Source organism: Macaca nemestrina, chromosome X (assembly GCF_043159975.1).
Source record: "Macaca nemestrina isolate mMacNem1 chromosome X, mMacNem.hap1, whole genome shotgun sequence".
Lineage (NCBI taxonomy): Eukaryota > Metazoa > Chordata > Mammalia > Primates > Cercopithecidae > Macaca > Macaca nemestrina.
Window position 1 is genome coordinate 44,243,971 of NC_092145.1, and position 16,885 is coordinate 44,260,855.

Sequence of the window (16,885 nt, forward strand, 5' to 3'; positions counted from 1 at the left end):
CCAGAACCAAAGTTTTCAACAGTTAAACTATTTATTACCCAGTGGCATTAAAAAAAAAAAAAAAAAGAAAGAAAAAGAAAAAGAAAAAAAAAAGAAAAAAAAAAAAAACAAAAAAACCTCTAGCTTTCAGTAAGTGTTTAGCAATAAACTAGACCCTAGATGAGAACCGGTTTTTGTTTTGTTTTGTTTTTTTTAGATACACTAAAATGTCTGTATCACCCTGCAAAATTCTGTGAGCATTTGTCATTTATCTTAAGGCTCAACCTGGTCAGCTCTCTGGGTTGACATTTGCAGAGAGCAGAAGTCCAAAAAAGTATCACTTTCTAAGTGTATCTCCCATATTCTATTGGAACTCAGAACAAGGCTACAAATTGCTGCCTGGACCACAAACTGCAAACAGCATTTGGCCTTGAGATCTACTGGGAGTTCCAGTTGTAATTCCTAGGGCCACCTAATTTCTCCAGAATCTCTCATCCCGACATCTTTCTCTATTCTGCTACTTCATAAAGAATGAGAAGCCCCTGTAGTCACCTATCATCTTTTATATGCCCACCCCAGTGTTCTGCAGTTCTTTTACCAGCAAGAGTTTGTCCTGTCAGAAACATTTTTTTTTCTACATTTTCTACCTCTTCCTTCACCTCTTGCCTTAGGTTTTCATACTTCACTGTACATCATTTTCATCTGAGAACTTAAAAAAAGAGAAAGAGATGCCATCTCCAGAGATTCAGATTCAGTTAGTCTGGGGTAGCCCTAGGCATCTTTGTTTTTTAAAATTCCTCAGGTATTTCTATTACATAGCTGGGATTGAGAACAACGACTTTAGACCCTACTATCCAATGAGGGTACCGCTTCCTTAGATAAGACTGGTGGAGGCTGCTCACCCTTTCTCATCCCAAGCCTGTAGGCCTGAGAGAACGGAGAAGGCAGACTTCCTCTTTTTCACTCAAAACGATTCGAGATCAGTACTTCTACACTTGCCTACAAAATCCTCTCTTTTGAGATTATCACCACCTAGTTCTCCTGGCCAAGTGCATTGTTTGCCATTGAGGACTCTGGCTCCCAGTCTTCCTTCCTACATTCTGTGCTGCCACCACTGTGTGAAACAGGATATTAATGGACACCTCCTTCATACCCTTTCCTTATGGATCCTTGATCTCTCTCAACTCTAATGAATTTTACCTCCCTTCCACTTCTGCAATCATTCCCACGGCCATCTTTTAAACCATTGGTTCTCAAGCAGGGTTGCACATCAGAATAACCTGTAGAGTTCCATAAAATACCAATGTCTAGAGTCCACCAATAACCTACTCTATCAGGATTTCTGGGGATGAAACCTGGGCAAATGAATTTTTAAAACTCCAGAGATAATATGCAGCCAGAGTGGAGAACCATAGTTGCCCCAAATCTTTTTATTATCCAGAATAACCCTTTCTCTGCAATATTCAACCTTGTTACCTCATTCTCTGAGTTCAGCTTCTCATCTGGCTAACCCGCTAATTGTTTCAAGTGCTTACTCCTATTTTATTTGTTCTTTGATCTCAACGAGACCTCAATTTCTAGAAGGTAATGGGGAATATTGAAACAGGACAATAATAGCAGATTTGTGTTCCAAATATCATTCTAGTCATTTCCATTTTTGGCCAATTTCTCAGCTCCCTTCTGGCTGAGATTCTATGGTCCAGCATGTAAATTGCTCTTATGCTTCTGGAAAATTTCACTCTTTGACTTCTTGTTATAATTGTCCTATGAAACCCTTCCCTAATGGAATCCAACTATGAAAGCTCTCCACTTCTATGTCAAGGCTGCCAAGAGTTGCTGGAGGGAAATGATACAGCCATGCATATTGGTTGGTGCTTATAATAGTTGGGTCATTAATGGTGCTTGACAATAGTTTCCTCACCCCTTGCCAACTTCCCTTTCCAGTCACCACACCTAATATTCTAGAAATTCAGAACTCCACTCTAACTTCAGCTCTACCCCCTCCTCCCTTACTTTCAGCATGTGACCTTCCTTCTACTTCACCGAGATAAATGGAGGGACTCCTTTATTTCAGTTGAAAATTCCTTTGATTTCACTTTCTCTCCCACCCCTGTGAATTTATCTCCATCAGTAGCATCTTCTTCTCTTCTCCTGCCTCACTGCTGTCACCTTCTACCTAAAGTGAATCCACCAATTATGCTCTATTTCTTCTTGTATCCTCAATCTCTCCGTCTCTACTGGCACTTCTCTTTTGGCTTAAAAAACATGCTGAGATCACTGTTGTCCTTAAAAATTAAAATGCTTCTGCTTCTTCACATACTTCTCTAGCTGTTATAGTCTCAGCTTTTCCTTCTTTAGGTTGAACTTTTTGAAAAGGCAATCTAGATTTACTTAGCTCTCACTCCTCAAACCAGTGTAATGGCTCCCCTAAAGTCACAAATTAGCCTCCTCCTTGACCAGTGGCTACTTTTCTGTCCCTACAAGTGCGGACCTTTAGTCAAAACTGACATTTGTGACCACGAACTTCTTGAAGCTAACATTTCCCCCACCTTCTTTCATACAACTCTTTCCTAGAGTCTATTTCTGCATTTCTCAGTTTTCTTTCTCAGCCTCATTTGCAGGCGCTTCTTTCTGTTAGTTCTTTAAATACTATGGGGAATATTAGGAGCTATCCTAGGTCCTCATCTCTTCTCATCAACACACTTCTCCCTTGGGTCATCTCATCCGCATGCATGATTTCAATCCCCATTGACACTAGTGATTCTCCATATATACCTCCAGCCCTGACACCTGTGTTGCACTCCAACCCCAGGTAGTTAACTGGCTACTGAACACCTCTATTTAGGTACCTCACAGACCCCTCACACTAAATATTTTCAAAATCAAGCCTAATTATTTAACTAATTATCTAATTAACTGCTTTTCCCCATCTAAAACAAGAAATAACAATTCTTCTTTTGTTTCCTAACTCAACCTTCTCCAGCTCTTCCTCTCACCATCTGATTAGTTGTCTAGTTCTATGAATTCTCCTCCCTAAATAGTCCCTCTGCATTGTCCTCTCTTATTGCTGTTACTGGCCCTTAAGCCAGGCCACTCTCATTTCTCACCTGTATGACTCCAACAGCCTGACTGGTCTCTTTCCCTCTCTTCCCGATTCCTCCTGTGGCTAGAGTGATATTTAAAAACACAAATCTGATATCATTGCCCTGCTTCAATGTTCCCCCATTGCCTTCAGAATTAAATTTAAACCCCTTAGCATGGCATAGATAAGCCCTCCAGGATCTGGTCCTCACTTACATCCACAGTTTCTTCTCCTACCCCTCTCCCACTCTCAGAGCACCAGTTTTTCTGAACTACTTGTAGTTGTATTCATAGAAGCCCAACTAACAGCGTGTCATGCCTACTGCCTTCAAAATGATGGTCTTTCTACCTGGGATGCCATTCACTCCTTAATGGCTAGCTCTATGCTAGCCATTTAAGACTCACCTCAGTTCAATAATCATCTCCTCCAGGAAGCCTTCTCTAACCACCCCTTCCTTCAGTCTGGAATAATTGCCTCTCCTCAGTTCTCACTCCTACATATTACACTTACCACACTAAACTCTAATCGTTGAATAACTTATCTGTGTCCCTGACTAGACCTTTGGTTCTTTAAAGCCAGGGACTGGGACTTTTTCACCTTTGTACCCTAGCACCTACCTAGCACAGCATCTGACTCAATGTTTAATGAATAAGCAAATGAACAAAAAATGAATGGATGAATGAAAGACCTTCATTATATGAAATGAGGCCCAGTAAATGGGGACAGGTCATGCCTATTTGCCGTTATGTGTTCATAGAAGAGGAGAAGATGACTGATGTCTGCCAAGAAGGCCTAAGGGTGAGGAGTATATTTTAGAGTTGTTTTTGTAGTTAAAGTTGTTATTGGTGGCGTTGTTGCTGTTTTTACCCCAACAGTGGGAATGACTCTGTATTCATTCAGGCACACCTCTTGCCAGGTACCACTTGGGAGCCAAACGCATATATGGCAACATAGCTCGGCATGGTTCAAGGTTGAGCAAAGCAACCAATTCTCCCCCCAGACGAAATCCCTAGATGGTGCTGTGGCTGCCTTCTGAAAGCAATTTAGAAAGCTGTGGCATGAGTCTTCCTTGTTGTAGGAGTTCCATTTGTTATCTTCCCCTAAAATTCCTGGAAGTTTTGTTGGGCCTACTCACTGGATGTCATATGGTCATTTTCAGATTTATTTTTTAGAACACTTTCTAGCTTCTTGGAAACAGAGCATGCAGGAAAAGAAAAAGGATGACAGAAGACAGACATAGGTAAATGCTTTCCTACATAAATTTAGCCTAAAAGCACAAAACAACCATCATCTTTTTAAAAGCAATGAAAAGCATGCAAAATATTATGGTACATGTCATAATTTTACAAGCAACATTTAAAGCCTTGTTAATACAGAAAGCTAAAAGCAAAATATTGTATAAAGCATTTTTGATGCTGAAATAATTTTTCTAAAGAAAAATAAACACATAGTCCAGCTAGTTCTATGAGGCAAGCATTTTACAACCCTGGCTCTAAAACACAACTTCCTCCAGCTACTGTCCCAGCTTCTTTTCCTTTGAATCAGTGAGCCAGTTAGCAACTACATTGAATTGTGGATCAATGTAGTGACAGGTTATTCTGGGTGATTCATTAGAAACTTAAGTAACATCCTGAACTTGCAATCTAACTGGGAAAATAACCTTAATAAACAAGAAATAGCAACAGATACTGCCAAAGAAAATTAGGTGCTAAGTTGGGCAGAATAGAGTATAGTAGCATGTCAAAGAAAAGATCACAGAAATCCGTGGTAGACAGTCAAGGCTTACTGGAGGAGGCATGTCTTGAGAAATGGGCCTTAAAGACTGGATCCTAGATGCAAGGGTAAGTCATCTCAACTAGGAAGAACAGTAAAAGTAAAAGCTTAGAAGTAGGGATGTATATTGCATGTTGATGAGGAAATGAGAAGACACAATAAATAAGTAGGGTGTAGCCTTGGAAATCAGGAAGGGAAGAAAGATGAAATCGGAGGTAGTAATACAAAATGTGCTGAGAAAGGTTTTTGAATAGTTGAATGACACAATAAAAAAAAGGTGTGAGAAGACAAGCTAGATAACTGTGTGCTGCTAAGGTACACATGCCATGGTGGGGGCAGGCTTCCAGATGGTTGCTGTTTCACTCAGGTGGAAGAGGAGAATGAATGGTGGGAGTGGAATGGGGAGGACCTCCCTACCACTGTATCTGTTGTCTCCAAGATCACTTACTGGACATTTCCGACAAACTCGGTGTGTGTGTGTGTGTGTGTGTGTGTGTGTGTGTATGATTTCTGCAACTATGTTGAAAATTACATGAGGATAGGGAACCTTGTCTCATACGTAGTATCCCTCACAATATTCAGCACAGAGCTAGGCACATAAAAAGTAGGCAAAACTCTTTTCTGAGTGGTATATAAGCAGTTAAAAACATGCTCCAGATTCTAATTTTTAAACTGAGATAGCTAATAAGTTAAATCTGTGCTCAAAGTCAGAATGCAGCCCAGATTTGTACATTGGCTGGATACCCATGTCTCTATCCTGTGGTCTTCCATTAAGCCCTTTGAGATAAAGGAAGCCTAATAAAACATTCCGTTGGGAGGCTTGTAGTGAAGTTGCTGGGGCCGAGGCCCTCCTGGGAGGTGCACTTATCTCATAATCCCTAGCTTGACACCAGAAGCCCTTGTCCTTCTTTCCACCCTTTGTCCCCCTCACCCTACCCAGATGCAATCTGTATTCATTCAGTGTTATATATTCCTAAAGCCAAACAACTTTTGTAGACACAGGGACCACTTCTGGCAGAAACAGTGGAGATGGCTAGGTTAGAGATCTGTCATATTTAAAGGCTATTTTTCATCTCAATATTCCTGAGCATTGATTTGGGAAATCCATGTTGAAAGGATATAGAAGTCTTATTAAAGGGCCATCCACCTCCTACGGGTGACATCCTTCATTTTCCTAACAAATGATCCTTAATGACTCAGTTACTCTTTAGCTGGATGATAGACGCTTTTGGTGTTTCACTGATTTATCTGTTACTAAGAGGCTGTCAGTTAGTGCCCCAAACAGGTCATTTACAAAATGTTGCCTTTGGCCTGTAAGAAATGAAATGCCTTAGTGTCTACTTAGCTACCAGGAAAGTGAATTAAGTACTGTGGTTGTTCCTTTTTTTTCTTTAAAAAAATGCCATTTTGCTCTATCCTCTGATTTGTGGGTCACAGAGCACACTGTGCCATAACCCTCCTTAGGGAAGCCTTCTGAAGCCTTCCTTATACTTAGGTAAACAGTAAGTATCTCAGAATAGTTCTTCCTATGACAACAGCAGCCCTGCAGGTTTCAAAGAGGCAGGCGCTCATTTGTGAGAGCAATAGTTCCAGAGGGACTGATTTCTGCAAAGCATATTCTAATCCCTGAGACATCTGCTCTGTAAACAAATATCCTGTTTGGGGGCATATTACAAGAGGGGACCCACAGGAATTTCTCAACTCCTGGATTTACAAGAAGTACATTTCCCTGTACACAAGGAGAGATCAGTTCTTTTGTTTACACCTAATTTTTTTTTTTTTTTTGGTATAAAGAATATCATTGTGTGGGCCTACAAATTTATTTATTTTTTGCATTGGAAATATGTGAAAGTACTATGTGGTGACTACAATAGAAAGATAGGCATAAAAATAGATTTTATTGTTGGCAGTAAGTATTTAAAGCAACTGACAGTACACGGTGAATAAAAATTTAAAAAGAAATTCCACATAACAGCCATATTTCTGGCTTACACTTAGCATCTTAGGCAAATACATATTGATTCTGAGCAGAAAAGGAAGGTGTTCATTAAATGCGTAAGAGGGCCCAAATATCTTTTACATACTGGATCATGAATGAATCTAAGGGAAGGGATGATAGGTGACTCTTGTGTTCTATTTTAATATTCCATATTTTTCTTTTTTACAAAAGCTAGTTACTTCCTGTTAGCAAATTAGGTCCTCAGGAGGAATAACTTGTCAGGATAAAGGTATGACTACTGTTGTATCCACTGAGGCACGTGGGTTCTACTTGCTTCTGTAAAAATTGAATTTTTGCATATTCCATTGGCTGAAACCTGTTTACAATCAAGCTACTCTCATTTTATGCAAGCAGTACAGTCTTCAACTACCGCTGGACTAGGAGTTGGGGGATCCAAATTCTAGGTCTGCCTTGCTTTGTTATTAAGTAGTGGAGCAAATTTGTGGAAGTCATTTAACCTCTCTGAACTTCTGCCTTCCTCTGTAAAATGGGAATAATCCCTGCCTTATCTCCATCATAGGGAGTTTGAAGAAGGTAACTGCCATGAGAGGTTTGGAACATTGTAATACACCTATAACGGCCTTCCAAAATACATCATCTTATTAGCAATATACTAAGTAACAGGGTGACTATGTTTAGACCTAGCACTTTCATCTTATGAGTGATATCCTTGGAAGTATATCTACTGAGAAAAGAGGATTAAACTGGGCCATTTTAAACATTCACTTCTCTTATTATAATATCTTTTATTATATTAGCAAATCTCAGAAGCATATAGTTGGGAAGGCCCATGGTGGAAGGTCCATTCTCCTGCCTTCGTGTAGAAATTGCTAAAGCCATGAGATATCCAATGAAGATTCTAGAAAATGTCACTCTTAGTAACCTGTAGCATCCAATTAGCCTATCCGGAATTTATGTCTAGTTCCATTCTCTCTGGTGGGATATTAAGCCCATTTTCTCCTGCTAGGTCTTCAGTGGCTATGGAAAACAATATATGTCCTCCTCAAATTAGCAGGCTTTAATGTATAGATAAAAACTCAATGTGGTACCTGATTCTGCAAGAGTGGCCACAAGCCCAATTCACAGGTCAGATATTCCATGAGGATGACGGGATAGAGGAAGTAAAATGATAGTCACAGGTGAGCCCTTCAAGTCACCCCCACTCATACATGCAAACAGCTAACACCTTCAGTGGTATCATCTTCAAAAACATTCAGCAACAGTGATTATTCTGGGAAATCATTAGGAAGTTACCTCTTACTCATCTCCTTCTAGGCAACACGTACTGGTTCCACTTTCATTTGCATTCAATTGACATATGCAACAACTTTGATGGGAAACATTTGAAAACAAAAAGCAAAGATGAGGCAATGTCTTAATGAGACACTTCTGATCATGTGGATAATTATATAGGGTAAAAGTTTGAGGAGAAAAAACAGGCCTCATTTGCCTCAACAGGGAAAGCAACTTCATATCCCTTAGCCTTTGTCAATGTTCCTCTTCTTGCAACACTTCATTTTTTAAAACGTATCAAACTTCATGTTTGATACAGCACTCTTCTGTCTTCCCCTCTTATTCCATCCATCCTCTGTACCTTCTCCACCTCCTAATCTCCCTTTCAGTCATTACTTCCTCTCAATTTATTTCTCCCTGTGGCTTCTTTACCTTAGTGTAAACATCTCCCAATCCTACATTCCATACTTATTTTGGATTTGACTGTCTGGTGGTTTTAGGGGGCTACTATATTTGTGCCCAGTTTCCCTGTTCATTGGCCTTAAAGTGGAAGCACAGACCCTGGTAGATAGGGAGTGTGTGTCCTTATTCCACCTTCTTCCCATTTTAACACGGGTTGCCTAGGAGTAAAGGAGTAGTACAAGAGACTCTTCTATTGGGGCACAGCACTGACCCTAGAGGACAAGCAAGATGCCATGTCCTTCAGGTTTCCAAAAGGGCAGGGCAGTGATTTCCAAAGAGCACTCTTTGCTAAGCTGGATGGGCTACATTTGCAGAACCAAGAATGTAAGCACCATTCAGGATGTAGCAGTCTCTGATACCTGGCTTTCTGATAACAGAACCCTGAATTAATTGACACTCTTACACATTATTGGTGCAGTGATAATAACTTTGAGCTACTGCAAGATCCCAAAGGGTCTTCAGTATCACCAAAGAAAGATTTCATACTGTTATCACACTAAGTATATTTTATTGTGCATTAATTAGATGAAAGTTAGTAATATGCATTGACCAAAACATTTGATTAACAAGACCATAAAGGATAACTGAGAATTTTCTTTAATATAATTGTTGTGCAGCAAGGATTCCTGCTGTATAGAGTATATAGAAGATGACATACTCTAGGAATTAGAACAATATATATTCAATACAATAACAAAACTATATAGTACTTTAAGAACTCTTTCACATATATGAACATACTTATTTAGAACTTCAGCTTTTTAAAGTAAGCAATATGCAAGCCTATAAAGTACACACCAAAAAAACCCTACAAAACACCCAAAGCAAATGTTAGCATATCTACATTATCAAGAATATCTTCTCACCATCATTCCTTTCAAAAATATGTGAAAAAGTTCTTTCTTTCCTTTTGAGTGGCAATTTTTAAAAGTCCCGTCTTCTGAAATTCACGTATGTTTCAAAGCACACTATCATTTTCATAAAGAAAAATGAAAGCCACTGCTGGCTTTTAGATGCTGGGAACATAGTTTACCACACATTCCCTTTGTCCCATTGCAAGGTAGTGTGATATAGTAAAGTAAGCATAGGGTTTGGAGTTAGAGAGACTTGGGAGGCCTCTGGCTTCTGTCATTTGCTATGTGATTCTACGTTGTCTACTTAAATGCTTTGAGCTTAAATTGCCTCATCTGTAAAAAGGGAATAATATAGAGTGGCTGTAAGTATTAAACCAACACATTTAAAGTGCCTGGCACATAGGTTGGCACCCAGTAACTAGTCAGTAAATGGTAGAACACTTCCTATTTGTCTTGATTTGATTTATATACAATGATTCCCTCCTATGCCTCCAGGAAGAAGGATCATCACATAATTCCCAGGCTCACCAGCTCCCAAATCTCTCTCCATTCCCCACAAATAGAATGCACATGAACTGTGCCCTCTAAAGATACAGTCCTTTACACAGCATTGCATATCCTCTGAAACACACCTAATGCTCAAGTGCAGTAGAAGACACAAAACATATAAGCATGCTTCGGTAGACACAGACGTCACACAGAACATGTCACCTCTAAATGCAGCCTCACAGCCTCACCTGCTTCTTTCCAATATGTTCTTCCAAGCTTCAAGTCCTTAACATTGATTATTTTTGGAGGCAATATGCAATTTTCAGAGTCCTGGCTGCATTCATTTGCCTCACTGTTTTTTCCTTATTGGTTGATTTATTCATGTATTTATTAATGTATTTATTTATTCATTCATGTGTTTATTCCCCACCATGTTCCAAGATGGATGTCAGGTGGCTTACAAGAATACACAAAATACAACATGATAGCATAAATTCAAAGCAGATATAAAAGTAAAAGGAAAAAACAAAAACAATAAAAATAGGAACATGAAATGGAGCCTGGCAGAAAGCTAATACAAAGTGCATACATACCGTAGAGTCCCATTACAAGTGCTATGCATTGACCACACATTTGGCTCCAAGCTTTCTAGCAGCCAACAAAAGAGAAACCTGATCAGTCCCAGATTTCACAGGGCCCATAAAATAAAATCAATGTATATGGTTAGGATGTCTCTTTCCTGGTCTAAATCCTGAAAACTTTTCTACAGTAAAGTATCATAAAATGGTGGCAAACTGTCCCTCCTAAATTGCTCTAACACCAAAATTCAGCTTCTGGAACAGTCACCAACAAAATAAATCCTCAATCTTAAAATTACATCTACTATTTCTTTTTTTTCCTTCTACCTGTCTCTTGAAGTTCCATTTAGTCAATGAAATGTAGCTATTAAAAGGACTTCTTCAAAAACAAGCAAACAAACAAACAACAAAAAATCCTCTGCTGTCACCAAAGCAAATATTTTCAGTTAGGTAATGAAATAGACATCCTGAAATTACAATGGCCAAATTTGGAAAAACCCTCAAATATCCAACAAAAGAAAATGGTTAACTAAACCATCATGTCATCCTATAATGAAACATTATACACCATTGAAAATGATATTTACAAATACTTCACATAAATGTAGGAGAATATTCATGATAAAAATGCTAAGTATAAAAGCAACAAAACTATATGCATTATGACTTTTTCTATGTAAAAATTATATATGTGCATACATAGCCATAGAAAAAGTCTGGAAATAAATCCATCAAAATATTAACATTGCTTCTAGGATTTGTGATTATGGGTGATTTTATTTTTTTCTATATGCTTATCGTTATTTTCCAAGTTTTTGACATTGATGAACAATTTATGATGAGACCAAGAGGTACTAAAAAGAAAAATAGCAACTTAGTTACCTCTGGCTTGTAAAATTATAGGCACATTTAATTTTCTTTTTAAAATTTTCTATAATTGACATAAAAAATGGGAGGAAGTTACTTTTAAAAAATAAAAGATTTCAAAAACCTAGTTTTCTCAGTTGTTCATCGATAAGGTCCAAAATGCTACAAATACAATGATATTATGGTTATTCAGCACTTACTAATTTTACTTTTAATAGCCATCTGGTACTTATAATTATATTCAATTATCACTAATATTGTGATATTTGTGCCAGGTATTACTATCCTCACTTAACAGGTGATGAAACTGAGGCTCAGAGAAACCAAGTGACTGGCCCAATGTCACAATAATCAGTGGCAGAGCTAAACATGAACCCAGGTCTCAAGAACCCAGGTCCAGTGCTCCTTCCATTAGTTCAAGACTGACTGTGATTAAGCAGTTACCAAGAGATAGGAACACAGAAATAGTAATCCCTCTTTCCCCATGAGAGTCAGGTTCCTGAACAACCCCCAAGGTAAGAGAGTTCAGCTGAGGAGATCATGATATCGGGAAGGAAAAAAATGGGCAAAAATGAGGTCTCAGGTAAACTGTTGAAAACCCTCATATTTTTATGCAGGCAAACAATAACAACAGCACATTACATAAAAAGAATAATGAGTTTACACAGTTTAAATCAGTAAAAATGATAGGCTTTATACAGTTTCCATTTAGATCCTGAGATGATTTCCAGTGGTGATGAGGATGTATCTATCACTCATTATGGTAGTGGCAAATGGGGGTGACAGAGAAGCAATGAACAGAAGTGGACTATTCATTTAGTTCAAATCATGGATATCTATACTCTTAGAGTCAGTGAAGTCGAATCCTGAAGTTATAACAACTTGCTTGAGGCTTTATTTCTATCAAGCAAGTGAATTTAAGTGGCGCCCTTCTAAAGATGCTTTTGTCTTCTCAAGTCCTTTTTGAAGACACCTTAGCAGTTCTGTATGGAGCTCAATTTATCATTCAATCTTTGTCTGAAGGCAGCTTATTAGCTGTCCAGTAAGAGTATTTAAATGGTACTACTTGATAATTTAGGCTTTTCTGAGGTTTCTTTCTTCCCAATGTAGTCTTTTCAAAAGTCTCATAGGATCTTTTAATAGAGTCTAATTAAATCAAACTTTGTCTGAAGGTAGTTTTTTCAGCTGTCCAGCAACAGTATTGAATGGCACATGATTTAAGTTCTATTGAAGATTGTTTCTGTCCAATATGATTATGTTTGAAGGCATCATAGCACCTCTTTATAGAATTGTAAGTCACTCAAGCTTTGAACAGGTAATATTTGACACATGTAAAGATGTCCATTTTAATTACCTTCTTAGGGAGGTTTTAATATTGTTCTAAAAATTTTGCTCCTGTTTCTTATAGCTGTATTTGTTTCCAGTCTCACAGCCTCCTAATTGTCTTCATCATCACTTATGATAATAATCTCTGGAGTTAACAAAGCTTCCTGAGGATCAGCCTCTAGCAGCATTAACTTGAATTAGTGTCAACAGGCTCAGATTCAACTTCCGCCAATGATTGCTCTTGTGCCAAATTTTCATCCTCATCCATAGGTTTTTCTTGTCTTTGGGAGGGATAGAGGAAAGATATTTCACCACCTCTAGCCAAGTCTTCTCACAGGTCACATTAATGACAGGCTCTGTTAAACTATCTAATGCCTCTTTGGGAAGTTACCTCCTGAAAACCCATTAAAAATCAATAGCCAAACCTTTATTAAGGATATGCCATTAGTAATGATGTAGGAGTCTCATGCACTAGGATCTTCAGACAGTGGAAACTTCGCGAGATTGTGAAGTTATACATTAGTTTATAATAAGCCTTCCTGAATAGCCAGATCAAACACTGACTGAAAGGCTCAAGAATCTGAGACATGTGACTAGTTATAAAGACAATCTTACCATTAGGATGCACATTGGCAAATGTACATGAAACACCAAATAGACTGAAGAATTAGCAGGACTTTGAATTCAAGGTATTTTTCTTTTTTTTTAAGTAGTCTTGAACATCCACAAGAAAGTACTGTTCAAACCATCCCTTAAGGAGAGGAGGATTCATCCAGGCTTTTCTATTTGCTTGCCAGTACGCTGGAAACTTGGCTCATTTATTTCCCCTGAGAGGGTTTAGGCACAGTTTTCTGTAGAGCAGCAAGGGTTTCATTATGAGGTCACCTGAAGTATTGGCAAAAAATGGAAATGTCAGTCTCTCTGATTTTGCTGACCTCAGCATCAGTGGGCTCTTGCTCTTCAGAAGTATTCAAAGGGTTCCAAAGCTTGAGAGTCTCGATAGCACTAAAGATTTGTGCAGGCACGTAATCCCCTTCTTCAGCCACTTCCTGAATTTGTGGTGAATACAACATGAGAGCTGCAGGAACGGTTTGTTCTTTGGCACAACCGCCAAATAACACCTGGTCTCCACATTATGGTGCACCTTAAATTCCTCAAACCATCCCTTACTCCCAACAAAAATTTTTCTGGATTCATTTCAGTGTCTAAAAACATGTCTTTGAAAACTCATCTTGCATGGTCACAGATCTCTTGCATTGAATGTGTTTCATTATTCTTCGGTTTATCTTCAATCCAGAGGTTTAACTTCATTTCCATCTTTTCCATCCTTGGGTCATGAAGAACAAAGCATCTTTTAAGTTATGTAGGTGTACAAGTGGCAGTACTGGCCATACTAATAGTTTTAGCTTTCTTTATGGTAAGAATTGTAGATTGATTAACAGTATATGTGACCTACAAAGCTATTTATTTTACCTTGAAGAAGCAGATTGAGAATGTCCTGTTTCTCTTCTAAAGACATCACCCTTCTTGCCCTCTGACAACTTTCCATGGTGTCAGTGCCCTTGTACTTGCTTCATATCTGTAGAAGCCATGTTTCAGCTTTATGCTAATTAATGCAACCTGAAAGTTACTTACTAGAGATTTCATATCCCCGCTTATCACAAAGTGTTAGCATATGATATTTAAGCACCAAATGGTATTCTAAACACCAGAAGGATAAATAATAATATATTGGTGTGCTACTCAGTGCACATGGGGCTATCTAGGGGACAATAGCTTGAAGAATGAGAATGGAAACAAATGACTTAGAAATGCCTTCCCACTTACAATATAGTCAGAGAGACAATATTGTGGCAATGTGGACTGATTCCCACATACTGAATTCAAAATTTTCAGTTACCAAAAAGGTATACAGAAGTAAACCTATACCCAAATTTCCAAAAAGAACAACTTACAGTTAGGGAGGGATTATTGTAAATTGTACTCTACATTATCAGAAAGAAAGTCACTGTTGATATATTCAAGACAGTACTGTTGCTATGATTACCCTTGGCTTAACACTATGAATTTAATTTTATGTGAAAGGAAAACACAGTGTAAATGTATTTTCTGCCAGCCCACAGTAAATCAATCAAACATTCTTCTCAGACAAAATGCAACCTCTGAAGATATAGATGTAAAGGTCAGGCAGGCCCTGAACAGTCAATCCTCAAGAAACAACTACCTAAGAAAGAAAGTGAAAATGAAAGAATAAACTAGCCCATTTTCAATGCCCAGCCACTGATACTTTACTTTTATCCCCTCCTCCTGGGAAGATAGAGCGAAGCCTGGCTTTCTTATTCTTCTCTTCAGGGGCCATGGGAAGTGGTTTGGAGCTGTGGTTGAGTGCTGAAGAATCCCGGTTGTTACTATTCATCCTCAGTGGGGGAGCTGGGGGTTTCTCTTCATTATCCAGACCGTCAGACATTTTCAGTTACAACCAATTTCACAGCTCCTAAAGAAAAGGAGGGAAAAAACAGGAGTTGAGGGAGAAGAGGTCTAAAAACAACCTAATAAATATGGGGATTCTAACATCTTAGAAACAAAAGCATTGTTCTCATATTTTCTCATGTTTCGTGTGAGGATCGTTTTTAGGGGTTTCTCTTCTGGAGGGAAGGAAGTTACCTCCCAAAAACCCTGATGCAATTTTCAAAAAAGGAAAGTGAAAGCAGTGATTAATGACTTTCTAAATATTATAAAAACACATAAGTCCCTTTGCTTTTCCCGCATTGAAACTCTATTTTCTCCTCCCCACTACCAGTGTTTTAGTGAACAATTTACAATCTTATTTTAAAATTCTATCCTGATGCTTGTAATGGTCAGGTGATCAGCCTCCTCAGAGTTTGGAATTGACACAGGTTTGGCTGTTGATTTTTAATGGCCCATAACAGTGACTTGTTAGCTGCTTTAACAGCGAGCTGTCCTTGGTGTTTATTTCTTACATGTGCGTACCTCAGTTACAAAATGCACTCTCCTGTTTTTAATGATAATTAACTGAGAAACCATCCCATAGATCTGGCAGTTTTAGCAGAGTTGGAGTGGCTGTTAGGGTAAACAATGTTCCATATTCTCCCAAGCAGGCAGAAGATAAGGTGGGCAAATGTCAGAGGTCCAGTTCCCGAGGAGACACCATAACCTTACTCCCTGCCACATTTTACGTCTTGGGAGAAGGGACAAGGGAGGTGACAGAGGTAGCTAGCTGTAAGATCCAGTCTGGGTTTTAGGAGCTTATTTGCTCTTAATTTCATTATTCTTTTTTTTTTTTTTTTTTTTTTTTTTTTTTTTTTTTTTGAGACGGAGTCTCGCTCTGTCGCCCAGGCTGGAGTGCAGTGGCCGGATCTCAGCTCACTGCAAGCTCCGCCTCCCGGGTTCACGCCATTCTCCTGCCTCAGCCTCCCGAGTAGCTGGGACTTTAGGCGCCCGCCACCTCGCCCGGCTAGTTTTTTTTGTATTTTTTAGTAGAGACGGGGTTTCACCGTGTTAGCCAGGATGGTCTCGATCTCCTGACCTCGTGATCCGCCCGTCTCGGCCTCCCAAAGTGCTGGGATTACAGGCGTGAGCCACCGCGCCCGGCCTTTTTTTTTTTTTTAAGACGGAGTCTCACTCTGTCGCCCAGGCTGGAGTACAGTGGCATGATCTCAGTTCACTGCAAGCTCTGCCTCCCGGGTTCACACCATTCTCCTGCCTCAGTCTCCTGAGTAGCTGGGACTACAGGCGCCCGCCACCATGCCCAGCTATTTTTTTTTTTGTATTTTTAGTAGAGACAGGGTTTCACCGTGTTAGCCAGGATGGTCTTGATCTCCTGACCTCATGAGCCACCTGCCTCAGCCTCCCAAAGTGCTGGGATTACAGGCGTGAGCCACTGCGCCTGGCCAAGTTCATTGTTCTTTAGTATCTTGTGTCTACGTCTTAGTATATTCGGTTTTCATTCCCCGGGGAGGATAAAGTAAACTGGAAAAGCATGGACTCCCCCAAGGAAATGTTTCTGTCTCCAGGTATTTTCCTACTCTAATTAAAGTCCTTCCATAAGGTCCTGACCCCAGCATAAGTCAGGTACTAACAGTACCTTCCAAATGAATCCCCAGTTTGAATTCAAGGAAAATCAAATCCCTTTAAAACTACATCTCTGTAAGTTTATCAAGTATTACCTGGTACTAACTTAGGAACATAATAACTCTCCAAATATGACTTAGCATATCACTTT

General features: G+C 39.1%; 1 protein-coding gene across 13 annotated transcripts in view; it reads right to left on the reverse strand.

The window, feature by feature from the left end:
• Positions 1 to 16,885, reverse strand: part of LOC105490475 (p21 (RAC1) activated kinase 3) — a 292,458-nt gene that overhangs the window by 89,409 nt on the left and 186,164 nt on the right. For all 13 annotated transcript variants that reach the window (XR_011618400.1, XM_011756150.3, XM_011756145.3 and 10 more), the window contains one exon: positions 14,935 to 15,136. Coding sequence is in view for 12 of the 13 variants with exons in the window: in XM_011756150.3 (XP_011754452.1) it covers positions 14,935 to 15,109 (175 nt within the window). In the remaining variant the exon portion in view is untranslated. The remainder of the gene's footprint in view (positions 1 to 14,934; positions 15,137 to 16,885) is intronic.